A 26,885-nucleotide genomic window follows, 5' to 3' on the forward strand; every position below is an offset into this window, starting at 1 on the left:
TGGTGTTTGATATGACTGTGTTTATTGTTCATAATCACTTCATAGAGTTCCATTTAAAAAACACTTGACATATTTCTTTAGGGTAGTCTTGATTTTAAACTCACTATGCTTTCATTTGGTCAAGAAATCAGAATATACTTCTGAAATATGGTTCAAATATTTGCTGGAAAATTAATTTTTCTTTTCTCTCTTGCTTGGCGAACATGATTTTATCTTTTGCTAGTTTCAGGAAAAGCAGCAAAAACCAGATTACTTTATTAATGGAAGACAAAATTTGTTTATTACAGCAAAGTAAAAAGTTTATTTTTGAAACAAAAAATTGCAGCCAAACAAGTTTCTCACAGCATCCGTGACAGTGAAACATCTCAAACATGAAAGAATACTCGTCTTTGTTAAAAATACCTTCCTGTTGTTTTGAACACGTTACATTTTAAATCCAAGGATAGATTCATCTTACAGCAGTGCCTTTAGTAAGCTCGCCCCTACAAGCCTGTGTGTGTTTTCAGTGTTTTCACTCTTCAGTTGCTCCATTAGCAGTGACTCCATTTACTGCCTTGCCTCCTGTTCCGTTGCTGGATTTTGAAACGATATCTGCCCAGCTTAGTTTACTACTCAGGGCAGATGGGCTGGAAATTGTTTCCACATCTCCATTTATTTCCCTGTTTTTCCCCCCTGAAGCTGACTGCATCTCACCTTCATTCACTGTCTGGGCTTCTCCATCTGCAACTTCTCCATTAGTATCCACATCAGCTTTCTCTTCATGTTTGCTTGGCTCAGCTGGCTCTACCACATGACCGTTAGCTAAGACACTTGCACTGCTGTCAGTAGACGTGTTCTCCTGTTGACTCTCTGCGTCTTTTATCTCTGCTTCGGTTCCTTTGTCACCAGCTTCCTTCCCACTTTCTTTATTCAAGCTTTTATCGTCTCTGCTAACAAGATGTGAGTTGACAGGCCAGATTGGGAGCTTGAATCCCAGTTCCTTTGCTGCTGCAGCCTTTCGCTCCAGGTGTTTCTGCTTATACTCCTGGAACCTGTCACTATGAAAACACAAAGAGATTTTTTTATGCTTTGAAGATTTTTAATACACCTGGAAATATTGCTGGTTTCTGTGATCTTTACAATTAAGATGAATAGTCCACTTATATCCAGCAGAAACCAATATAGTTTAAGCCCAACATATTCAAATTTAAAAATGGGGTTTATCACAATAATTAATGATTTAATAGTGGGAGCGATTCAATTTTCACCACTAGTGACAGATTGGTCAGGATAATTTGGTCCCTCAAGAAATAAAATTATATTTTGAAAACCATTTGTCCTTGCCTGATATTAAAATTTGCTTGAAATTTTGAAGTATTTGCTGGTGTCGTGACAAAAAATAAAATTACAACAAATCTATGAGAGGGAAATAGCTGTTCATGTGAAAGTGTAAATAGGAAAATGTTTTTTTTTTGTCTGGAGCTTTACTCTCCTTCACCCAAGTGAAGACCAAGTTCCTTCACCCATAAAGAACTTGGCCTAGAAAACATTTTAAATAAATCGAACTACAGATTTGTTGCGAGTCATCTAAATAATCGGGTTTTTTTATTTCTGATTTCACACCATACAGTCTGTTTAGAAATATATTTACCTGCGTGTAATCCTCCTGATCCCCGTAACCAGAACCATCTGCTCCAGAACAGTTTCAGATGTTGGGCTTAGACACTGAGAGAAGAACATACAACAACCTGAGCATGTTTTTACACCTTTTAGACAATCTATATTTACAAGCTCTTGCATTACCTCAACGGTTTGCTCAGCAGACTCACTTCCTGTCTGTCTTAGAGTGCGTTCTACTTTGACCGCCTGCTTGGTGATGGTCCCCAGAAACTCTTTGCTGCAGCTCGTCTGTGGGTGATCTTCTCCAAACTGGAAGAGAAAGTTAATGTAAGCAGATAAGTACAAAGAAAAGGAGCCCTCTGATGTTTTCTCTCAGTCTTGCAGAGTTACGAACCAAGGATGTAAAGGCGGAGAGGGCTTCTTTCTCATGTGTCATAGCACTTCTGTAGTCTCCTTTACTGCACATCCACTGGGCCAACAGGTGGTGGCTGCACAGAAAAAAATGGAAGCAGTAAGTAACTCAGTTACAGCCAAATTTTTGATATGAACTATAATTAACATACCTAAGAGCGGTATGCAGATCAGTGGGGCCGAAAAATGAAGTGTTAAGTTTCAGAGCATTCTTAAGGAACTGGCCTGTTTGATCTTCTGTCAGCACCAGGCCAAGGCAACTCTACCAGAAAACAAGTAGGAGAAAAAACTGAACCATGAGCAAAACCTGTATTTCCTTCTTTGTTAGACTTTAATAAATTGATCTGACTTACATCTAGAGTTGCAGTGTACGGGTGGTCTTCTCCATGGACTGTCAACATTAGCAGACGAGCTCTGAGAAGACATTTCTGAGCCAGGGTCGTCTCCCCTCCAGCATACGCATACACAGCTAGGAGTGCCTATAAATCACACATCAGTGACAATATTCACACTGTGATAACTCGTATGAGTAAACAGTGATGATAAATACCTGCATGGAGCTGTACTCACATATTGCTGTATAGTGTTTGGATGGTCAAAGCCAAGCATCCTCTCACTAATGACCACTGTCTTCAGCTGAACACTTCGAGCCTTCAGGACAAAAAAAAGTCAAGGTCGAAATTTAGCTCTTATTGTTTATAACATCCTGAAATATTTGGCAGTACACTCTCAAATACAATAACAGTGTCGCAAGATGAATTACTGAAGTTAAATCAGCAATATAGTCATGTTTGCTGTGCCTTGGAAAATATACAGCACATTTTGCAATTTTGTCAGATTACAACCACAATTGTCAATGTATTTTATTGGGATTTTATGTAATAGAGCATCTCCAACTAGTACATGATTGTGCAGTTGAGGAATATGCAATTTAAAAATTTGAGTCGTGCAGAGTTCATTTGTATTCAGATCCCTCCAAGTTGAGCCTTTTTGCATAGCCACCTTTCACTGCAGCTACAACTGGGACTCCACTGGACAATGTCTCAAACAACTTTACATTTTACCATTTTAATTTTTCTCCATTATGTTTGCAAATTACCATAACCTCTGTCAGGTTGGACAATGAGTTTGTGAACATCAATTTATACAGTCTTGCCATTGATTCTCAATTGGATTTAGTTCACTACTATAACCTGGTCACAAAAACATACTTTGATCAAAAAGTTCTCCCCGAGTTGTCCTGCTTGATAGTAAACCTTGGCTCCAGTCTTGTAGCATTTTTGCTTGTTTCTTTTAGAAGAAAATAAAACGGTTTACAGTTGTTCTGAATTTAGCTCCGTCTTCCACATTCAGGGTGATTAGCACTGTTAGTTCTCTCTCCATTTCGCCTGTAGGCCAAAACATTTTATTTGGTTTTCTCTCGCCAGAGCTGGTTCTTCCACATGTTTACCATGCCCCCTATACAGCTTGTGACAAACTTGAAATAGAGCTACATTTGGCTTTCTTTCAACAATGACTTTCTTTTTGCCACATATCCATTTGCTCTAGTTTTGTGGAGCTCAGAATCTGTCAACAGATTTTTCCTGCTGAGCTGCGAATCTCTGCTTCTCTGGTAATGCTCTCCTTGCAAGACCTTCCAATTTAGGTGGGCAGCCATTGCTAGGTCTGCAGTTGTGCCATATTTATTTAATGTTTAGATGAAAAGTTTTATGAAACGTTGTGTGAATAAATGTGTATTTATGCTGAAATTAACCTGCACACAGAGGAACTACATTTACTAACTAATGGACTTCTCAAGACAATTGTTTGCACATGGTACAGTATTAGAGTAAACTTGACATTAATTTTAAAACCATGCATAGTTTTCCTTTCATTTCAATTATGCACTGCTTAATGTTGGTTAATTACTTAAAACACCAATAAAGTATGCTTATGTTTCTGGGTGTAATGTGCCTGAAGGTGAAAACATTTCAAGAGGATTAATACTTTGCAATGCACAAAGCAATGTTTTAAGTAATCAGCCACAGCTATCCATAACTGGAAAATGCAAGTGGAATACTTTAAAATCTGCTAATACTCAGTCATTACTGTCAGAAGTTGAACGGCTGTGAAGTTGTGAGCATACCTCAGCTGCTTTCCCCTGCAGGAAGGTGACTTTGGCCAACAAGCTGTTACAGTTACAGGCCTCAGGGTCCAGATCATCACACACTCTGCCATACAGGTAAGCTGCTTCCTTCAGCTGTTCGTGGGCCTGATCTAGCAGACCTACGCACCAGAACGGAGGATTCGTAAACATAAGAGCCACTCAAAAGCATGTGTTGAACATACAGTATACTCAATAGTGTTTTCTTTTCTAATAGACATACCCTTCTGAATGGAAGTCTGTGCAGCTCGGTATGCCTTTGAAGCATCAGCAGTCGGCATTTTGATGTGTTTAACAACGGGAAAGATGTTAAGGACGTCGTCAGGACTGAAGGGCGCTTTGTTCTGGTTCTCGAGGACGTAGTCTCTCAGTCTCAGCTGGTGCAGATACAGAGTTCTCAGTGGTGTTTTCAGAGAGTTTATATTGCTTTCGGGGTGTTTCTAATATATGCATTGTGTCTTATCCTGAATGCATCTTTAGAACTGCAAAGTATTGATTCAAAGAAACAAAACTGAATATTTGTTTACCTGCACTCCGGTCTTTAAACAGAATTCTCTCAGCAAAGAGACTTTTTGAAGCCCATAGTTCTCCACCAAGTGATTAGGACTGGAACTATGACAAAAGGGCTAGGGTTAAGCATTGACTTCACCATTGCTTAACACACACAGGGGGTGAATGAGCAAGGTCTGTAACTTCTCACCCAAGGCTGTCAGAGATATCATATGTTTCAACAGCGTCTTGGCAGACCAGATTCCACAGCTCAGATCCAGTGAGCATGCTCCAGGGCGTGCTCTCGGAGGCCCCGACCCCACGGCCACGCCTCCGTGACTTTTTCTTAGCCTCCTCCCCGACAGGAGAGGGTGTGAAGTGATGAACCAAAAGACAACTGAGGAAGTGACTGACGGCTGCAGACAAGCTTGGCACGTCCACACCCTATGCAGACATGAAGAGATGCTGAGCTACATTTTCTGTGGAGAACCACACCAGTTGTTACAGTACCAGTTGGAAGTTTACACACACTCATCACGGACAGAAACTGTCGTATTCATTTTGGACCATTATTGGTGCAAGTAATGTGTAAAGTAAAGTGGCTTTGTAAGGATGAGTCACAACAATTGATAGACATCTGTAGATGTAACGCGACGCCTCAAGTACTGCTTCCTTGTGTGACATTATAGGAAAATTAAAAGAAATTCACCAAGATAAGGAAGAAACCTTTTTGAGTTTCACAAATCTGGTTCAGGCTTCAGTATTGCCAGATGAATCAAGATTTGTCAACATGCCACCTTGAAAAGCCTAGGAAAATTTTACCCATGGATCTGTCAAGTATGAATACCATGGCAATGTCTCATCAACTTACTTTTCAAGGAGGTTATTTGTACCAGATTAGAGTGTTTTGGTTTGAAATGTGTGAATCAACCCCAAAACAAAAGCAAAGCACTTTTTTGAAATACTGACTTAATTCGAAGTCCCTCAGAAAGAAAAAAGTAATTATGCCAAAAGCAGATTAAAATCCAGCCAGAATAATTTACCTTTTTCAGAAATATATCTGTCTGATAAAAACAAAAAGTGACTTTTTAGGCCAAATGATAGTTGTTACATTTGGAGGTAAAAAGGGGAAGTCTGCAAGACTCAGAACGAAATCTGCAGCTGTGAAGTGACCAGTGGCAGCATTATTTTGTGTGGGTGTTTTGGAGGAAGAGGGACTGGTGCTTTTTACAAAATAAATGGCATCATAAAGACAGAACTTTACATGGGAATATTGAAGCAACATTTTTGAAAATCAGCCAGGAAGTTTAAACAGCTTAACAACAATCTTACAAAATGCCAATACATACCACCAACTTGGCTACAAGGTATCTTAAAGACAAAAAGTCAATGTTTTTGACTGATTATCGCAAAGCCCTGATCTCAGTCATATAGAAGATGCTTGTGCAGAGCTGAAAATGTGTTATAACCAGTTCTGTTTGGAGAACTTGGCCAAAATTACAGCAAACTGTCGTGAGAAACCTGCAGTGAGACACCCAAAATGTTTGACACAAATCCTTCTATTGACAGGGAATTAATGTAAATTTCCAACTGGAAAAGTCTTTTACCACCCATCATGTATTAAGGTTTCCAGACATAAGAACTTATTGGAGTTATTACTGAATGCTGCAAAGTACCTGTAGGAAATGGTTGAACACTCTTTTTGCTGAGCGGGTGAAAATTTCACCTATTGTTGATCTCTGTTTAATATAAATCAGGAGAAAGAAGAACATTATTTAAAAAATAGTCACAATAAGACAGTTTTAAATTTGTGAATTAAATGTGAGGAAATTAAACACACCATTATATGCCTGAGTTGCTTCTTGTCTTCTGACTGGGAAATAGCCTTCACCACGTGCCCCAGGTAGCGGAGGTTGATGCCTCTCTGGTGTAGCGCCTGTCTCAGAGATGCTCCGTCCATCGGCGCCTCATTGCTGTGTAGGCAACACTGCAACTGCGAACACAATCATTAAAACGTATTATGCACTGATTTTGTTGTCCCAGAGAATTTTCCTGTAGCACAAAATCTGAAACACTGAAGACACGCACAAAGTCTGGTATCTGGTGTGTGATAATGAAAGCTGCAGCTTCTCTCAGCAACTTCTCCTGCAGGTTTGTTGATGCACTCTCAGAGGGAGGAAAACGTATTCCTGAATGTAAAACACAGGAAATGTGTGCTACAGTAAACATCTATTGTCTGTCTGTTGTTTCTGAGAAGGTATAGTTAAAGTGTATACCTGGAGAGAAAACATTTGGGTTAAAGCGCATCTCAAAGATGATGTCACTAACGGAGCCCACGTCTCTGCATGCAGCTCGTACGGCATCAGTCGCTCGAGAATCACCTGGGAGAAAAGTAATATTAGTCCAGAATAAAATGTGTGCTTCGTGTTTAAACAGGATTTGAATTTCCTTTCACAAGGATGTGCTGAAACACTCCTTACAAGCTGTTGCACATTCTTCAAATCCTCCATTTTCATCCATCTTCTCCTTCACGCGTTGGGTAAACTGACAATGTCTAAAAATAAACAAATAATATTAAACTTAATTTAAAAAAATAAAAGACGTTATAACTGAATGTAAAAGTTTTCTTTCACATTGGACTCACTTGTGCTGAATGAAAGCCTGCAACAGCTCTGGCCTCAGCCTACAGAGACTGTGAGGAAACCTCTTTGGAAGCCCAGAGGCTCTCTGATAATTTTCTGGCCAACCTTGTTTCTCGTTCCCGTTGTTCTTTTCTTCATTCTCTTTACAGCTTTTGCTGCTCTCTTCCTCCCCAGCAGCTGTCTGACTTTGTGTTTCCTCCTCTGGGCAGAAGTTGGCATCAACTGGGAAGCTTCTGAATACATCTAGCAGGTAGAACCTCCCATCAGCTCCCACCAGGCCCTGAGCGTCCAGGGAGGTGAACAGAGGCACCTGGTGACCCTTGGGGGCCACAACAACATGTCTCTGAATGAACAGACTTTTGGCGGCTTGAGCCAATAAGGCTAGCAGCTGTCGGCGTTGACGGGATTCTTGGGGCCCTGCATTCACACCATAAAGCAAACCTCTGAAGAGAGAAGAAGAAACAGATTTATCTCCAAATGGTCAAGAGAAGTCTCACACAGCTCAAATATAGGTCACAGATCAGAAGTACCCTGAGGCAGGAGAATCTTTTTGGTCCTGCTCTGAGCTTTCAAACCCGGGGGCCAGACCCTGGGCAGACAGACGCACTCCTCTGTAGTCCACGATGGCTGTGGGTAAAGTATGCAGCCCCTGCAGCCCCTCTAACTCACTGTAAGCCTGGACGCATTTAAGCTCCAACCTCTGAGCTGCCCTGCAAGCAGGAGACCAGAAAATATTAAAATAAATTAAAGAAAATCCATTAGAAACCCAAAGCCAAAGTTGTAAAATGCCTTGAAATAAATTAATATTTTTTTAACAATAGTATAATGTCACACTGAATATTTGATTAAAAATCCAACTTTCAATTTGATGAACTTTTTTCAGAGGGGAAAACTTCACATTGTGAAATACTTGGCATCTGTGGAGATCACACTGTAGGAGTTATGAGTATCACATTCATCGGCATCCATAATAATGCCTACAATTATTTTATATTACACAAAAATATTCATCCCCTTTAAAATTTTTCATGTTACAACCAAAAACATCAATGCATATTATGTTAAAAAGTAGTACTATGTAACACAGGATAAGAGGTTATTTCATTATTAATTCCTATCAACAAAAAGGGAACAAATGCATTCCCAAAGCATAATATAAAAGTCGGTCTTCAATGTGGGGAACACAGAATAGCACATCACTTCACTAAGACAAACAAGCATTGGTATTCATGATTCAGGAAACAGCCACAAGAAAATAACAACTCTCCTAAACGTGCTCATATAGGCTGACCTACGCATATTTTCAATTAGCTTAGATCATGTGGAAATATGACCAGTACAACTGGTCAAGAACTAAGGTTTATCTTCTTTCCACACACTGCGAGGTGTATTGTAAGGAAGCTAAACATCTCCAAAGCTCACTCTTAGAGCACTGCAGCAAAGAGTCTCATCTTAGGTTGACTGAGTCTCCATAACAATTTATTGTGCTGTTTTCATGCAAATCTTTGCAAGGAGTGACAGCAATAGCGGCTTCTGCTTAAATGTACAGTTTGGTGCATCTTCTCTCCCATGTATGCAAAAAGACTTTAGACTTTTATTACCTGCGACCCCTCTCACCACCAAACACTGGACTTGTGGCACCCTGACTCATGAACAGGCCACTCCAAAGGAATGCCGGGTCCTCCGGGTTTCCATTTACCGGCTCAACAAATCCATCTACAACCGTCTCAGCTGCCTGCATAACAGTCCTTACGAAAGCACTGTTAACCTGAGGTGTGAGTGAAAAAGAGGAGGACTGTTAAAAGAATCCAGAGAGATGGAGAACTGTACTTCTGTCACAAGTAAAAAAATTTCACAGGTTACTTCTTACTTGTAGCAAAACTTTGTCTCTCTGCAGCCTTTCTTCCAGACTCCCCTGGGAAAGATCTCTGGCTGCTTGTAACTCCTCATTCCAGTCTGGAGCCTACAGGTGAGACCCACAAAGCTGCTTAGACTTGGTATATTTATGTTTTATGCAATATGTCCACAATCAAAATCAACAGCAAACCACTGCTGTGTGGTATATAACCTGTGCTGCCGCCTGCTCATCCACCCCCAATCTACTGAAGGTGTTCTTGTGGAGACGAGAGGCGCAGGGAGGTCCGAGCCAGCACAGTGTGTGGTAAGGCGTGGGCATTGCCTCTACTGGTGGCTGTGGTGGCCTGAAGAAGGAGAGGCATTATGCAGATTCATTTCCATCACACTCAGCCGCAGCAGTTCTTACAGCATCCAGTGGTATTTAATGTTACTTACCTGTTTTTGAGTGTGGTAAAGGTTTGTTTGAAAGTAGGACTGACATGACACAGCAAGTCGGTGAGACAGTGACAGACTGGAGTAGACTGAGCAGGACGAGGGTCAAACATATCGTGGGTAGACCTAAACATAAAAAAAGAAATATGAAACAATATTAAAACTGGTCATTTGCAATAACCAGGAACTGTTATGTTGTAGCACTGGGAGTGTTTTAGTGTCTTGTCCTGTGGGAAAGGGAACTTCCTCTCCAGTCTCAAGTGTTATCAAGCTTCTAAAACATTTTCTTTCAGGACTGTCCTGAATGCAGCTTCATGCTGAAATATTGCTGAAGCTTCCTGAGAATTACCACTGAAATCTTGGCAGCTTCTCTGATTAATGCTGTCCTTGTCTGGCATGTTAGTTTAGATAACCAGCAATCTCCTTGTAAGGTTTGCAGACATGTCATCCTTTTTCTACTTTCAAGCCATGCACTATGCAGCTTTTCATAAGATTTCAAAGCCTGGGATATTGTTTTATAACCTAACTGTGAGTTAAGCTTCTCCTCAGCTTTCTTTCTGACTTGTCTTAAGTGTTCCTCACTCTTCATGATACTTTGTGGTCAACTATGTTCTCTAACAAACATTGAAGAATTAACAGAACTGATATTATTGACAAAAGCTACACACAGGTGAATTCTATTAACTAATAATTGTATTTAGTAGAGTCAAAGTAAAATGGCTGAACACAAATAAATGCACACTGGACATTTTAAAAACTGTGTTTTCCTTTCCTCCAACTTCACTGTTAATGCTTTGTGTTACTGATAACACCCACCACCCAAAAAAAGAACCTGAAACATGTTTGTTATTTTTTTTAAAACATGGGATATTTTTGCATGATGATGTTGCTCTAGTATCAAAGCACTTAGTTATCTAATTATTGTTGTCAAGTCAGAAAATAAGATAACTTCTATCGTAACTGTGCTCACCTGTTCAGGAAGAAACCTTTGGGACAGGATGTGATATCACAATGCCGACCCTCTATTGTCACCACAGTCATGTACATGAAGTCTCCCTGCAGCTTCCTGAATCCTGGTGGGGGATGCCAGCAGCTGAGGGAAAAGTCCTTCAGGTAACTGGGTGCCTATTGAAACACAGATGAAGAGGAAAATGGTAAACTTGTGCTGTCTTTGGGTCACACAAGCCAAATTCCCAGACAGGCTCTGGTATGAATCCACCTCTGGTTGAGAACTGTGGGGCAGCAGAGCCATAAGGGGTCTTTCTGAGGAGCCAGGCAAGAGGTACTCAGGTGGGGGTCCATCCTGGTTGGCTGATTCTCCTTTTGAATTGCTTAACGAGCGCTTCAGGCTCTTTCCATTTGGTAGGCTAGAGTCTGTAGTGGGAGCAGAAGGAGATTTCAGAATGAATCAGAAAGCATTGTGTGACGTTTTGTTGCCCTCTTGTTTCAGTGGGCTGTTTCTTTGTGCATTTACCAGGTGTGTGTGTGAGTGTCTCCAGTACGCTTGGTGATTGTCCTTCTCTCAGTGCATCGTGAGGTCCGGACGCTCTCAGCAGCTCCACAACCCGAGCCAAGTGGACCCTGGCGGAGTGGGAGGTATACGGTTCTGCAGAGACATGCTTTAGTTAGCATCCAGTGTAGCCTGACCGTCTTTATGAAAGTCACAGTGATGTGGGAAAGGTCTGCTGAACCTGTGAAATGAACAACATTGCTCACAAAGCATCCAGAACATCATGGTGAGCAGATGGTTGACATAGATTAAGTCTAACCTTTTAATAATAACATTAATCTATTTTCTGTACCCTTGATGGTGTTAGTACCTGTCTCTTCTTGAACAAGAGCAGTTACGACTAAGTCTTTTGGAGTATCTACCTAAAAATTTTGGACATCTAAAAACTGTATTTTCTGCCCCTTCTGCTTTGCAACATAGCTTAAATTCAGTTAGAATTAATGGGGAGCTTAAATTTAGAATTGGGGATTTAAGGAGACTTCATTTATATGTAAAATGTGGCAAAGTTCATGGGGTGAGGCTATTTTTAAAATACTGGTGTAAAATACTAACCAGAATAGGGCAAATATGTCATGTCATTAGATTTAATCATTACCCAATCGTGCAGCTACAGCAAGAACTCACACAGAAAAAACTAATTGAAATAAAAGAGTACACCTTCCACCAGGCGAATGACAGCTCCTGCTTTAAGGCCCTTGAGGCTTTGCAGCTCGGTGTGGGGATCCAGTGTTGTTCCAGCTAGAGCTAGAGACAAGTTCGAACGTGGACACACCTCATTCCTTGACAGCAAGGCCATTATTGCATCTTGAACAAGCCAAAATGCGTTAACCTACACAGCACAAACACAGAATGGACCTCAAAACTCTAGAATATGAAAAAAAAAAAAAATTAATTTGTGGGTTGTAGCTGAGGGTGAAACTAAAATGCTGCCTCGCCTCTCACTGTTGTTTTTGTACCTGCAGTTCAAACGACTCGACTCCTGCTCCTTGGATCTTCACAGGAAATGCTGTGCCCTCATCTTGTTTGATATCAGCAGCATCATCTCCGCTGGCTGCACTGATTACATCTGAGAAGGAGAGAAACCCAACTAACTGTGAATCATTACAGTGTCTGTAGAAACAGGAGAAAATAATGGAAAATTTCTCCTGGAAAATACCTGGACAGCTGTATCAAAAGATAACTTGATATAATGAGAAAATATGCTCTGATTTTATCTGTGGTTTATATTGATTTTGTTTATCAAAACCTTTTCAAAAATCCCCTTCAGCTAACTTGAAGAGTCTTAATGACAAAAAATGAATAGGACGAGAAAAACATGCCAAGAAGAAAATAAATGGGGCGTAGCTGCAGATTTACACACACGTAGAACCAGAGGCAAAGCAGGACTCGGCGTGTTCCCCAAACTGATCTGTGACTAAACCTGTTGCATTTCCCTACTGATCTTGATGTCATCTCCAGGTGAAATGACAACCACACCCAGATCTGACATCAGCAGACAGTACACTGTAACAAGAGACACAAAACCCCCAAAAGTTTGACTTCTTCCATTCAATACTGAAGCCCCACAACACAACAAATCTTGATCTGTGTGTGATCACTGTTCTCCTTACTACAGTAGATTATCTGCTCATGCTGTCAATCTGGATCTGCTTTACTACTGGAAAGCTTCCAGTCAACAAGTAGCCGCTATTGGCTGGAGGAACGCGCCTCCCCTCTGGAAGCTAGGAAGGCATCATTTATTTTCTCTACAAGAGTTGCTACTTTATTTTAGCAGAAAAAAAGCATAAAATAAGCTGCTTTGAGAGTCTAATTTCTATTTCTGAAACAGTAGTTTTCATTTTGCCAAAATGTGTCATTTTTTGCTTAAATTGGAGCAACTTAGAAATTTGACACATATAAGAGAAAAACTGCTAATAACACAGTGGTTAAAGACATTTAAAAAAAAAGTCTGTAATGTGAAAACAGGGCTCTAATTGTTGTTTTTTTCATACATGAATGATCCATAAGTTGGTGTTGCAGCTGACCTCTGCATGGTCAACTTTGAGAGACGTCCTAAAAACTTTCAAGAATTGAGATTTGAGATCACTTTTAAAGATTAGAAGAAAGTTTAAAATATCATAAACAAACTAATACAAAACTGCCTTGTCATTTACATGTAATTGTAATAACACAAAGCATCCAGGTAATTAAATTCACCACTTTTCAGTTTTATTATGATGCCACCATTTTATTATTTCACAGGAAAACGTTTGACTCAGTCTAATTTGGAGATGAGCCAACACACACTAAACCTTAATTCAGTCATTCAACTCTGTAAAAAGGGGAGTGGCAAATGTTCAGAAAGGTGAAGAAGTCACACTGGAGAGCATTGCTCCTTCTTCTCATAATACATCTACTCTTTGAAATCGTTATAACTAGAATGTTACAGTGTTATAGAGGGGGTTTAGCCATTTTGTAAGGAATGCGTCAGAATCAGGAATGCCCTAAAAACAGAAAAAATATACTGCACTTTTCCCAAGAGGCTAGAACGTTAGCACCAGCCATGTTAGAGCGTCAGTGCTGTGCCAGAACTCCCACCCTACTTCCACACATTCTTCACGAAGGAGAAGAATCCACTAAACGGAAAAGAAGGAACAAGAGAAAAACCTGTGATTACAGGGATTACTCACCAGTTTTGACTTGACTTCTTCCTCCTCCTTTCTTCACTTTGTCCTTCATGGCTGGAAGTTTTACTTTATTGTTACTCCCTAAAAAAAGTCTTGTCTAAATACTGCTAGAGCAGAAGAGAGTGGATAAAAGGGGGTTTGATTTGTGCAGCAGGACTGTGTGTGTAAGAGAGAGAGAGTCCAGCGGAGTGAAAGTAAACTGCTCACTGTTCTCGACTGTGACTCATGCACCTCTTTACAAGGCAAACTCAACTTATCTGTTCCCAGTGTGCAAAAAAGGCCACACCCTCTTATTGCTCCACACAGACTGCCTCAAAAACTTTGCTGGACTGGGTGTGTCTTTGTTGTAGCTTCGCTCACTCTTCCTCCCTGAGGCATGTTTCACTCCTCCCCTATAAGCCTGCAAGTAGAAGTGAAAATTGTGCACAAAGCTCTTGACATTTTCAGCTTTTATGTTGTCATTGAGTTTTGAAAGTCATTTCAATTTGTCAGGAGAAGACATAATGCAGCAAGACACATTTGTTAAAACAAAACAGCTATAATGTATTTTTTTTAAACTGCATGAATCCTTCCGCTGTAACATGAAGTCGATCCACCATGCTGCACTGTTCGTTAAGTCAGTTTGCAGAAAATACAACAAGGCATGGTTGAACTTCCACAGGTGGGTGTATCGCTGTGTGATGTGGTTCCTTGTGTTTGTTTAGTGGACTACACCTACTACGTTATGTTTCAGCACACACATACTTGAGAGTATCTCAGTTTGAACAAAACTGATGATGCGTGGGTTACAAATGTCACCTTTCTGTTATCACTGGTATCCTACAAAATAAACTTGAATAATGTAGAAGTAGGGCAGGGCGTTGTCTAAATTAGCTGTAGTTGTAGGACAGGTAAGTCGAGACCAGACCAGGTAAAAAAAAAACCCAATTAAATAGACTAAAGTTTATTGACCTCATGACATTTATGCTGAGCATGGAAATGACTGTGCCAGGGGCGCTTCCATAAAGATATAAAAAGAAGTTCCCAGATGGGGGAGGAAAATTAAGGGGTGGCAGAATTTAAATAGTTTTATTATTCTGTCATTAATTCTGTGGCACAAGTCCTAAATTTTTCACACCTGGAGAAGCTGAGAAGGGAGCAAAAGATTAGAGTGATGACAAGGAGGCATTTCAAAGACTTAGAAATCTCTGCAAAAGACAAGTCATCAAGAATACCAGTGGAAATATGCAATAGTTGCTTAGCAATTACAAGTATTTGAGTGAGGCTTTTCCATTAGTTATTGAGATAGCATAAATAATTATTGACCTGCCATCTTTTGTTAAGATATATATCAAAAAGAAGAAATATAGGATATAAATCGTAGGATTTGCCTGAGTCATTTTAACTCAGAATGTGTTTAAGCCATTATATGTTAGGTTTTTTTTCTTTTTAGTTATCTTTTCACAAATAGAGACTCTTACACAATTATTTGTAACATTTTGAAAAAGATTTTAAAAAGATGGTGGCCTAAATGAAATAATTTTTATTGTTAAGACGATTTCTAGCTAATAAATATATTTTAGGGTCACACAACCATCATTATAGTGGACTTCATCATCTGTATTTATTTCAAATAGAATATGCCCATCTTGTGAAGTAAATTACTCAAACTACAACAACATGAAATGACAAGAGGTGAAATGCCTAAAATCCCAAACAAATCTAAATAAATTACTTAACCTATTAATCCCACAATTCTCTTTCCTAAATTTGAAACTGGAGGGTGGGCCAGCAATTTGGCTCTTCCTCTTTTGTGTTTACTTCTCAAATAATCTTTTGTACGGACTAATTTACAGATTTGATGACAGCTGCCGCAACCTTGCTTTTATCGATGTTACCTTAAAATTTCTTGTAAATTAAAAATTTTTAAAGGGTGGATGCTATTAAATGTTTTCACCTTCTGTTTATTATCATCATAATTGTTTAATTACTCTACCACTTATGTTACGATGAAATATTACCCCCCTGAAAAATGTACAGTTGCGTAATGGTTTAGAAAATAAGCTCTTTGTATCAAGTTCTTTTAAAATAGCATTTATCGTGCATTACATTACATGCATACCACTTAGAAAAGATTAATTTTTAACGTAGTTTATGTTAACCAATATTGTTATTCTTTGTTTGTTTTGTAGGGTAAATCTGTCGGAAAACGTTTGACTTATAATTGCATTTCCGACGACACCTAAACCTATCTTGACAGCAGCTGAGTTGACAGGAGGCTGTCCTTAGCTAGCCGCATTAGCAAACCGAGCAACATAACGCCCGCACAAGCCGTTTGTTTTCGGTCTATATGAGACGATTGCGGTGAGTTTTTGTCAGTTATTTAATGCTGTTACTGTCGTGATGATAAAACATCTGGAAGATAAGAAAATAAAGAACTTAGCTGTTGTGTCGCTGTTTCTCAGCTAGCATGGCACTCATCAACCCGTGGCCTGAACGTTATGTTTGTTTTGTTTTTTTTCGAGTCATTTAAAACATTTCGGGCCAAAAATGAGCTAGTTGTGTTTGAGGTTATTCCGAAAATTTCTCGAGTGTATAATGCGTCCCTTCTTACCTATATTTGATCGAAGCCAAACTGTTTACCTTCATTTCAATGCACTTACTTACAGGGCAGAAGTTAAGGAGGCTTTCAATCAGACGATTAGGAGTTAACACCTCACGTTAAAACTCTAAGTAAGGTGTTAGTCGCTGTTAATCTGCCCTGTTTCTCAGCTTCACCACCTATTATGCTCTTTTAAGATAACATCAGGTTGTGCAGCAGTCGTCTGTTTACCTGTTAATCTATGCGCATATGGCTGTTCCAGGTCCTGTGACAGTGCTCCACCCCTCAGGTAAGAGCTGAGGGTCGGGCCGATGTCATCCAGTCAGGGTGACAGAGGGGGTCTTTCTCAGGCTGCCCCAAACAACAACTCCCCGACACAGGACGAATTTGACAACACTACTCGGACTGCTGCAACATGCAGCACACCTAAGGCCAGCAAGGCCGAGCTGTCTCTTCCTGAGGCACAGGTGAAGCTGCAGGTGGGATTTCATATAATGATGCAAATGGGTCTATTTTAAACCTTGCATTATGTTTATTTTCTATCCTTCTTCACAAAAGCATTTTGCATGATTTATGCATGTTTCGCTTCCATAACTTTATATAGATGTCCTGTTTTATTTCCTGCAGATGCTTCTGGGTTTAATTAGTCTGTTTTGAAAAAATATATATTAAGGCATTTCTGTAGCATTCGCAACTCACCTTGTAGTCATTATTATCAATAAACATGGAAATTTCCATTAGTTCTTGTTTTGACATTACATGACTGTCGAGGTGTAAAATTGCCAAGAAAATTTTTAAATAATTAGCTTATTATAGGTAGTTCAATCAATCGATCAATCAAATTTTATTTGTATAGCACATTTCAGCAGCAAGGCATTTCAAAGTGCTTTACATCAAATCAAACACAAAAACACAATGCAACATAGAACCAACAATAAAAACACAACATCAAGTCAGATTCCGTCAATAAATTTGCAATTGATTACGTTAGTTATTTCCATTAGTTACTGAACTAATGGAAATATTTGGAGTTAAGTGAAGCAGAAATGCATTTAGTCAGACATGAAAAACTTTTTCCATCCTAAAATGTAAAAGGTTAGGGTGACGAAATGTTCAGCCTCAGACTGCATGATGTTAGCTAACCAAGCAAAAAAAAATTATGATACTGGTAAATGTTGCAATAATGACATGAGCCAAAACAGATTAGTAAATTTTTACCACAGAACATGCTTTGTAGAACAAATATAACTTTGAGCATTCTGGCTTTACGGCATGACTGCAGGTTAAACAAGAAAATGTGAGCTTCTACTTGGGGACTGGAGAAAAGTGGACATCACTTGCTGCCCCTCTTTTTATGATGTTCACACTCTGTAAAATGTTGGACTTGGCAAGAGCTCCATGAGGGACAGCAAACACAGCACATACCTACAGCTGCGCTGGAGCATTTTTAATTACCGTTCCTGAGTTTGTTGTTTTCCAGAAGTTCAAAACATATTAGCTGTTTTTCTGCAGCTCATTAATAATGCACTTACGCAAAGTAAAATTTTTCAAGGAATCAGTGGGATTTATTTCTTAGGAAGTATTTTCCAATCACATTCCAGTTTCTCAATCTATCCAAAAGAATGCACTCCTGCTTTGTGCAAATACTTATTCAATAAGATTGGGAAAGTGTAAACAACTTGAACGATCTGGCAGTTGCGCACCGTGGGTGAATGTTGTGTCAAATGGTGGCAGGCTCTACCTTTCAGCACGCTGAAACAGGAGCCGTGTTACTGGTTGCATTGTTTTGAAGGCATAAGAAATTTTGTGGAAAGAAATTGTTTACATGCGGTGGCCAGCTTGGAATCAGCAGAACAGACAAGACAAAGCTTGTAGACGAGGGAAAAATACAACGAGGCTTTGTTCGTTTGATCCAGAGGTGGTCTGATCTTTTGTTTCCTGACTGCCCTTTGCTTTATGTAATGGGCTGAGCTCACTTGATGGGGTTTTAGTAGGAGGGTGAAAACATTGCACAATTGTTCAGACTATCTGAACAATTGTTCAGTACTATCATGGTACTTGCTGCAGGGTTGACCAGTGAACCGATCTGCAAAAAGGAAGACACAAAATAACTATCAATAGGAGGTATTTTCTTTGTCATTACAGAGGATTATACCTTCAATCAAGACGAAGTAATGCTTTTAGATGTTTTTCTTTTTCTTCAGAGTTCTCCTGCTTTGGATGAGGTTTCTCCTTCCTCTGCATCCTCTTTTGAGATGCTGGACATGGAGTCAGTGCCACCTCCATACCAAGAGGTGCAGCCTCACTGGTTCTTCTGTCGCCAGGCAGATGACAGCGACTCTTGGCATCCCTTCAGCAGAGAGGACTCTGACAAGCTAGAAAATGCTTTCAATACTGGTAAGGAACAATAAGTGTCTTAGACATAAATTGTTACTATGTCGTTATAGATACTATTAGCTGTTTGAAGTAAATTAATGTCATAGTGGAAGTGTTAAACATGTTTTTCTTTCCTTGGAAATCGGTGTTGGAAAAAAATACAATTGTAAAACAGTCCTGTGATCCTTGACGCAAAGTCCAGTTGACACATCCCCCACCTCTTTAGAGCAATTGTCTCTAAATGTTTTGACTCGGTCCTGTCAGGTGAACTTTGGTTTCTCTGGGGGGGTTTGATGAATTCCATTGTAATGAATATTTAAGCATCTGTAGTGAAATTGATATGTGGAAAATTTTTCCATTTCTAGTCTGAATTTAATTGGTCCTTATATAAGGGTCTACTTTGTGTGAAGCAGTAAATGTAGTTACACCACCTGTATTTCGGCATGCACGTTTACAGAACGAACATAGTACTGTGTGAAACTAAAGTAAAAAAGGTCATGTTGTGTCTGCGCAATATTGAAATGCAACACCAAAACAATAAAGAGAGCTCTCCCAGCTAGCACTGAAGTCTGCTTTCTGGGATTATTAAGGTTTCTTACTAAGTCAGTTTTTCTATTGTATTTTATTGTCTTTGGAGCTATTTTTACTGACAAATTTTGTTTGATACAGTACAATAGTTTAGTCAGTTGTGAAAAAAAAAAATCTGATTTTTTAACAATCAATTGATATATTTATTTATTACCATAGAAAAGCATCCGAGTACTTACTCTTTAACCTTTTTGAAATAGAAACATTAGATAACGTCCCATTTTTGCAGAAAGAGGTGAAGAGGACATCGTGGTTGCTGTGGAAGGGGAGCGCTACGATGTACATGTCAAGAAGAGGATGCTCTTTGCTGTCTATTGGGACCAAGCTCCCGCTGAGGTCCGCCGCTGCACCTGGTTCTACAAAGGAGATAAAGACACAAGATTCTTTCCTTACTCTGAGGAGTTCAGTAAACGTTTGGAGGTATTCTCACGTAAATTTTTTTTTTTTTTACTTTTTTTTTTTTTTTTTTTTACTTTCTTTCAGACATTCTTTACTTTCCAACTTTGGCTTGTGACATGCGTGTTATTTTCTCCCACCAACAATCCATCTCAACTATGCTGAGTTCTCAGGAAGCCTATATGATAGCAGTGACCTTAGACGAATGGAAAAGGAAGCTGGACTTTCCCACTGGAGAAACTGTCATCTTGCACAACCCTAAGGTGATGTTTGCTGCTCAAAATCGGTTCATGATGTAGACTCCATACTGGATTTTACAACTGTAAAGAAAATGTGGTTTGTTTGGTTTAAAAAGAAAAGGAAAGTCCTATGTTGAAACAAAAATCTTGATCTCATTGAGATACTGCAGGGTGATTTGAAATGGGCTGTATATATGCAGTAGACCTCTCAAAAGTCTCACAGCTGAAAGTAAGGAGTGGGACAAACTTCAATGTGAGAGACAGATAGATGGTCACAAGAAACATCTCACTATGATTATTTCACCAAAATGATAACGCTAGCTATTATGGAATGGGGTCTTTTGCCTCATCTATAACACATTTTTGTCATTTATTGGCACATATTTTAGATTTTTACCTGTAATTAAATGTCTTTACAGAGAAATAAAACTATAGTACACATTGATATTTTTAAAAAACTTTCCTTTTGATAAACACATTTTCTCCTTGCATAATGAGTGTATATGCATGACTGTATATGAAACCCCAATTCAATGCAAAATGGTTTTAAATCTAAAGAAAGCTGATGTAAGGACACATGCAAAGCAAAACATGCTCAAAGAAGTGTTGCATTGTTTTTAAACAACAAAAACAAAAGATTTTTTAAATTAGCTTCATGGGTCCCTCCTCAATATTTTGTGTCCCTTTCTCAGCTGATAATGCATTATCAGCCAATAGGATTCCAAGATGAGTGGGTTTCCTCTCCGTCGGAGCAGTCGCGGCCGTGTACAGTCAAGAGAGGAGTGGAGAACATCTCTGTAGAAATACCTGATGGTATGCGTGTTCTTTTGCTGTCGGATCACAATGAAAGATAAACTCATCACCAGGAGGCTAGGACCTGCTCTCATCATGTCAGTTTGTTTTCAGGTGAACCGGAGAAGGTGGATCACCTGGTCTTTATGGTGCACGGGATTGGTCCAGCATGTGATTTACGCTTTAGATCCATCATACAGTGCGGTGAGTCTGTGTGAGTGTGTGTGGTTGCGCATGAATTTTCCTAAATGTGCATCAATGACTCACTTTGATTTTCATTTGTTTTCAGTGAATGACTTCCGGAGTGTTTCGCTGTCCCTCCTGGCCTCCCACTACCGGCGTTCTCAGCAGGAAGGCCATGTGGGTCGAGTTGAGTTCCTTCCTGTCAACTGGCACAGTGCTCTGCACGGGGATGCCACCGGTGTGGATGAGTACGTAACCTGACAATCAGAAATGGTAAAAAAGAAAAAAGTCACAACTGCTAAAAAAAAACAAAAAACTCCTCTGTGCTTTTGTTTTTGTTTTCTCCCTCCTTTCCCGTATTTTAGGGACATTCAAAGGATCACTCTGCCCAGCATCAGCCGCCTCCGGCATTTCACCAACGACACTCTGCTGGACTTATTTTTCTACAACAGCCCCACCTACTGCCAGACCATAGTGGACACAGTGGCCTCAGAAGTCAACCGGCTACATGCCCTCTTTAAGCAGAGACACCCAGAGTTTAATGGAGAAGTTTCTGTTGTAGGACACAGCTTGGGTCAGAGTTTTACCAACGCAGAATGACAAACATTCACATGCAGGTGTAACCTGCAAAGTTTTTTTTTTTTTTTTACTGAAGTGTGTCATCTCTCATGTTACTCAGGTTCTCTGATCCTGTTTGACCTGCTAACCAATCAGAGAAATAGATCCAGAGCAAGAGGAGTATAACATTAAATTTACTATGAATGTCTCCATTTTATTTTCTGTTTTGAAAAGCATAATCCTAAGAGAATTATTTCTGCTTTTAAGGTACCTTCAGGAGAACACTCTGCTCTGAACAGTGACACGCTGGAGCAGATGCTGACTAAATTGGACCTCCAGCAGTACCTGCAAACTCTACTGGCAGAAAATGTCGACATGGAATCACTGGTATCACAAGCATAAACCCATAAACTGTTAGGGTTAGGGTTAATACTTCATTGTATTTATTAGGATTTGATACAGCACTGAATTTTAATTAGTTCACTGCTGGGTATTAATCCTTCTGCAAATCTTTGTACAAGTCAGATGAGTATTGCACAACTAGAAATATAAGACTGACACCTTTGGATTACACACACTGTACAAATTTTGAAAACCACATTTTTTTGATTATTTTCTTTAGGCTCTCTGCCAAGACAGTGATCTTCGAAATTTAGGAATTCCTCTTGGGCCCCGAAAGAAGATTTTACACTTCATCAGGAAGAAGAGGCTTCCAGAGGTCAGCCATTATTCAGGTGTAGGGTTTAGGAGGTGTTGCTTTTTATATTTAACATATATTGTAAGAAATAATGGATAAATCAGTGAGAAGCAGGCAGTTTGTAATTTTATTTATTTATTTCTTTTAGCATTTACTGTTTTGTTTTTGGTGTTATTTACAAAGTTGGATGACTTCTGCTCTATAAGGACTATGAGATGGCACCAGGGCATCAGACCTTGGAGTCTGGTCCACCTCAGGTTACCAGTGAGGGCAACCAGCCTTCAGAACTGCCAGGCCAGGAATCCTTCCTCCACAAAATGCCTTCTACCACCGGTGCTGTGGACTATGAATACTTTGACGTCGGCATTGGACAGGTAGCAAACAAGCACACAAATACTGTATAATTTGCTTTGTTGCGTCACCGTTGCTGCTTTTTTCCTCTCCCTGCCTGCCTGGAAAGTCCAATGGAGGCATAGCCAAGGGACAGGTGTGTCTCACATGGTGTCCACGTTCTCCTCAGGCCTTTTGTCTTGATGTGTTTGACCTCACTTTGACTTGATGTTTCCTTTGTACACAGTGCAATCTTGGCAACTGAACTGAAGTGACAGCTTTTTATAGAATTCCCCATGACTCTCTTGCAGTTTGTTCAAACAAAAAGCAAAGCGTTGCACCAATAAACACACTCTGTATCTGTGCTCATACATTTGTATTATGCTGCATGAGTGTTCCTCTCTTCATTCTTCACTTTTGTCACTGAAGAAACGAGTCCATCAGTTATAAATGACGTGCATGTTTTCATAAGTTTCACTTTAGCTAACTTCTCACACTACCTCCCATTTCTGCTCCTGTCTCTACTCCCACAGGTGTCCATCGATTACCCTCAGCTGGGGTTTTACCCTGAGACATTTTTCGCTTTTGGGTCTCCGATTGGAATGTTCCTGACTGTACGAGGCCTGAAACGCATCGATCCAAACTACTCATTCCCAACCTGCAAGAGCTTCTATAACATCTACCATCCAGTGAGTATCTTGTGGTTCCTTCACAGTTTCTAAAGCTTTGTCATTTGATTTAAGCTGTTTTCCATGGAAAAGGAAAATGCAGTAAGGAAAAGTTTTTAAACATATTTCTGGTTTTCTTTTCCTTCTGTCTGTCTTCATTTTGAATGTTTTGTATGCTTTCAAAACGAACAGACTGCCTTTTAAGTATTGAACCTTTTGAACGTTTCATGTTTAATATGCCTTAAGTATAGCATTATTTGTTATTGAGTCAAAAAATACTGCAGAACCTTTCAGTATCTTAGGCTATGTTCACACAGCGGGTGAATGTGGCCTAAATTTAATTTTTTTGTCCATATCCGACTTTGTCATGGCAGTCTGAAAGGCCCAATTCCAATCTTTTCACCTTCCCACAAACAGATTTCCACTTCAATAAGTAATACTAAATCAGATGTTGTTTTATTTTAATGGATGCCGTGCATCATCAATGGCATCCATTGTTACTTCTGTAAATGATGCGCTGCTGTGTGATGTCAACTTTTTTTTTTCTTTGTCTATGCATGCAGGTCTCTTTAGGGACATAAACTGTTCACAGAGAAGTCTGATTGCAGTCGGCTTTAGTTAGTTTTATGAATGACCATGTAAAAAAAGCGGATTTCGGCAAAAAATTGGAATTGAGCATCTAGTCCTGCTTATATTCGTGTTGCCTCCGTTTGATGTGAATTCAACTCGCATCATTTAAGAAAACCTCTGGCTTAAATGAGAGTTTGTCATCTCAAAAGCTGCATTCGTCTTGTGTTGTCTCAATCCCCATTTAGTTTGACCCTGTTGCCTATCGGATCGAGCCCATGATTGTTTCGGAGGTGGATCTGGAGCCGATGCTTATACCACACCACAAAGGCCGAAAGAGGATGCACCTTGGTAAGACAGTTTCCCTTTGTTCATCTGCACAGTTGGAAACAGTTGTTTAATGTTCATATGTAATTCTTCCTCTCCTGTAGAGCTTAAAGACAGCTTAACCAGGATGAGTATGGATTTGAAGAACAACGTTTTGGGATCATTACGGACAGCGTGGCAGTCCTTTACCAGACCAGTAGCTGCACTGCCCCCAGTGGAAGAGGGGGAAGTGACAAATGACACAACCCTTCAGGAGGATCAAGGTACCAAACACTTCTAGTTGAAGATTCAGTTTACCCTAAGAGTAATCTCAGTGAACCCCTAAAGATTTGTCGACAGCCTAAGTTTGTGTAATTTGTCTTCTAGTTTCATCCTATACTAACAAAGCACATTAAACATTATTGGTTTGTCTTTACTTGTTAGATATCTTGTGGTAAAGCTTTATACAGGAAGAAAATCTGTTCATCTTCAATGGTTTATCTTTGCACATGCTCAGAGAGGGGGTCTTGCGTAATGGTTGTTATTATCACCACAGGCTTTCTCTGCTTGTCTTCTTCTCCTCTCCCTGTGCGTCACGAGTTTACCACCTGCTGAACAAGTTGTCATTTTAACAGAAAGTTTAATTTACTGAAGCCTCCCTCAGGCCCCTGCATGTCTTTCCACCTGTAAGTTCTCATTGGCTGAATTCACTCACAGCTTCACTGATCATCAACATCATAAACCATTGCAGTATGTGGCCTAAAGCACATTTTTATATGAGCTCAGTTGTTTTTCTAAGTAATCAATTAGTTGTAGGCAAGACTTCACTTTAATCTATATGTTTTCTAAATCCATTTTTCTACATGTTGGTGCATATTCAGTCATGTAATGAGGAAAGTCTGTCAGATCATTAGATGTCTTTAAGGTATAGCAGTTCAGAGAAAAGAGTTCATTACACAGTCATGTTTTTCTTCCCTTTCTGTCCATCCCTAGAAGCAAATTTATTGCTTTTCATTTGTATATGTTTATATGATAGACTTGCAAGTTGAAAGTAGTATTTTCACCACATGATTGCAAGTCACTACTTGTATAGTGGATTATCAGGACTAGCTGGGAAAACTATTGGGATGCTGGCAGCGGGCACACTCTGAGGAACGACAAAGGATGTTCTGTGACTTACTATGAAGCACATTCCAGCTAAATTTTGGCTACTTGCCACATGGTTTTTCTGTTATTTAAGCGCCTTCAAACTTAAGGTTCTCACTCATTTCTTCAAAATAATCAGAATATTTAGACCCATTTCAGGCTTTTTGTACTGTCTCTTAACATTTTTTTCTCTTCTGTTTTTATATTATGTTTGTGAGTTTCAGTGAAACATGATTGTTGTAGCTTTAACGACATTTTGTTTAGTGTCAGTGCAATTTATTATGTTTTGTTCTGAAGGTAATAATACTTATGAGTAATAACATATATTCTCTCTGGGTGCTCAGCCCTAGTGAACATCCGACAGTGGCTCTTTCCTGGAACAATGGTTCAACAATGTTTTGTCCAGTTTTAAGATATTTTTGATCAAGGGTGTCCGGCTCCAGCCGTCACGAGCCGTTGTCCTACACGTTTTCTATGTTTTCCAAGTTTGACAAAGCTGAGTCAAATAAATGGCTGATGAAGGTAATTCAGGAATTAATGACCCAGCATGATTCACAGCTACCTGTCATTTGCCCCATCACATGCAATGACATGCGAATTACTGCTGAATCAGTAAATCGACTGGATAAGTCTGCGGTGTTTCTCAAGGTAGGGTGTCTGATAATGGCAGGGAAGAGCGAATCATCAGAGATTTGTCTACAAAAGTAAGATTATGTAAACTGTTAGTAATGAAAGATAAAGTAATAGATCATGAGAATTATGATCACATGCAATCATAATTCATGTGATCATAATTGTTTGTTTCTGGGTGTTGTTGCTCTGCTGAAGTGTGTTGGTGATGCAGAGACTTCTCGCCTATTCATCTTTAGTCACTTTAGAGCAGGCGTCCAACACACCTGAATCACACGGTGGACTTGTTTCTGCCGCATGCAGTCACTTTCCTCCCATCCTGGTAATAGCAGAATTATTTGATTCAGGTATGCAGAAGCAGAGATGCATCTAAAAGTAGCAAGACACCGTCTCTCAAGGACTGCAGTTTGAAACCCCGGATTAGTTGTAACAAATTTTTCATTCTAAATGTGAACATCATTTCTGTATATTTTTTCATCTGAGCCTTCAACCTGCCAGGATAGTACTAAGACCTTATCTGTGGTTCTATTCTAATTATTCTAATTTTTAAAGTGGAGGTCTATTTCTCCCCTCTTGTGGCGTATGAACTAACTTCAGTCAGCTCTGTTTCAGGATCTGTAAATCCTGGACTTGTAAAAAATAATTGAGTATTTTTCACCTGGCTGATTATTTCAGCACAGTTTATCAATGATCTTAACATTAATGACTGAACTAGCAGTCCTTCTCCTCTTTGGCTCTCTTTGTGGGTCAGAACAGACGGACGCTGCTGCTCATAGTTTTGATGTCTTCGTGTAAAATCTTTTGTATTGCCTTCTGTTGCAGCAGGGGTATACACAGATGCTGAGTGCTCAGTGTCAGCGGAGCAGATTGAACAACCCGAGATTGAAATGGGGATGCTGAATGGAGGGCGGCGGATCGACTATGTGCTCCAGGAAAAACCCATTGAGAGCTTTAACGAATACTTGTTTGCCATCCAGTCTCATCTCTGTTACTGGTGAGTCACAAATACCTGCACCGCTACAATTGTGCACATATGTTGCTGCATTTTCTGTTTTGGTTTTCTTGAGACATTTGTCACT

General features: G+C 39.6%; 2 protein-coding genes across 5 annotated transcripts in view; one reads left to right on the forward strand and one right to left on the reverse strand.

The window, feature by feature from the left end:
- On the reverse strand, positions 1-16,648 carry si:ch211-166a6.5 (clustered mitochondria protein homolog). 2 transcript variants are annotated; one of them, XM_044112541.1, is made up of 29 exons: positions 16,562-16,648; positions 13,753-14,149; positions 12,040-12,149; positions 11,741-11,912; positions 11,048-11,179; positions 10,793-10,947; positions 10,544-10,698; positions 9,577-9,699; positions 9,353-9,485; positions 9,155-9,247; positions 8,886-9,052; positions 7,815-7,994; positions 7,287-7,727; positions 7,123-7,196; positions 6,919-7,023; positions 6,731-6,831; positions 6,483-6,635; positions 6,319-6,381; positions 4,854-5,086; positions 4,681-4,765; positions 4,377-4,530; positions 4,136-4,275; positions 2,581-2,661; positions 2,364-2,489; positions 2,163-2,272; positions 1,994-2,087; positions 1,783-1,908; positions 1,631-1,704; positions 1-1,037 (listed from the first exon to the last, which is right to left on the reverse strand). In XM_044112541.1, exons 2-29 carry the CDS (start codon positions 13,799-13,801, stop codon positions 512-514), a joined length of 4,155 nt encoding a protein of 1,384 aa, XP_043968476.1. In that variant the 5' UTR covers positions 13,802-14,149; positions 16,562-16,648; the 3' UTR covers positions 1-511. The 2 variants fall into 2 exon arrangements, with proteins under 2 accessions (XP_043968476.1, XP_043968477.1); XM_044112542.1 differs by lacking the exon at positions 16,562-16,648 and adding an exon at positions 16,396-16,459.
- Positions 15,959-26,885, forward strand: part of ddhd2 (DDHD domain containing 2) — a 12,660-nt gene continuing 1,733 nt past the window's right edge. The window contains exons 1-18 of one of the 3 annotated variants that reach the window (XM_044112547.1): positions 15,978-16,092; positions 16,398-16,461; positions 16,593-16,809; positions 18,535-18,727; positions 19,524-19,714; positions 19,864-19,953; positions 20,622-20,742; positions 20,836-20,925; positions 21,011-21,152; positions 21,270-21,478; positions 21,584-21,642; positions 21,730-21,849; positions 22,085-22,180; positions 22,366-22,533; positions 23,023-23,178; positions 23,973-24,075; positions 24,156-24,314; positions 26,629-26,800. In XM_044112547.1, coding sequence (XP_043968482.1) covers positions 16,642-16,809; positions 18,535-18,727; positions 19,524-19,714; positions 19,864-19,953; positions 20,622-20,742; positions 20,836-20,925; positions 21,011-21,152; positions 21,270-21,478; positions 21,584-21,642; positions 21,730-21,849; positions 22,085-22,180; positions 22,366-22,533; positions 23,023-23,178; positions 23,973-24,075; positions 24,156-24,314; positions 26,629-26,800 — 2,237 coding nt within the window. In that variant the 5' untranslated portion in view covers positions 15,978-16,092; positions 16,398-16,461; positions 16,593-16,641. Of the gene's footprint in view, positions 16,093-16,397; positions 16,462-16,592; positions 16,810-18,534; positions 18,728-19,523; positions 19,715-19,863; positions 19,954-20,621; positions 20,743-20,835; positions 20,926-21,010; positions 21,153-21,269; positions 21,479-21,583; positions 21,643-21,729; positions 21,850-22,084; positions 22,181-22,365; positions 22,534-23,022; positions 23,179-23,972; positions 24,076-24,155; positions 24,315-26,628; positions 26,801-26,885 lie in introns of all 3 variants that reach the window. The other 2 variants (XM_044112546.1, XM_044112548.1) reach the window with 2 other exon arrangements.

Source organism: Gambusia affinis, linkage group LG03, assembly GCF_019740435.1.
Source record: "Gambusia affinis linkage group LG03, SWU_Gaff_1.0, whole genome shotgun sequence".
NCBI classification, from domain to species: Eukaryota; Metazoa; Chordata; class Actinopteri; order Cyprinodontiformes; family Poeciliidae; genus Gambusia; species Gambusia affinis.

Coding starts and splice junctions, on each gene's coding strand:
- si:ch211-166a6.5 (XM_044112541.1), bottom strand. CDS start 13,801: ATGAAGGACAAAGTGAAGAAAGGAGGAGGAAGAAGTCAAGTCAAAACT. Junction 11,180..11,740: donor TGTCATTCGCCTGGTGGAAG/GTGTACTCTTTT, acceptor ATGTCTCTGCAG/AACCGTATACCTCCCACTCC. Junction 10,948..11,047: donor GACACTCACACACACACCTG/GTAAATGCACAA, acceptor CTCCCACTACAG/ACTCTAGCCTACCAAATGGA.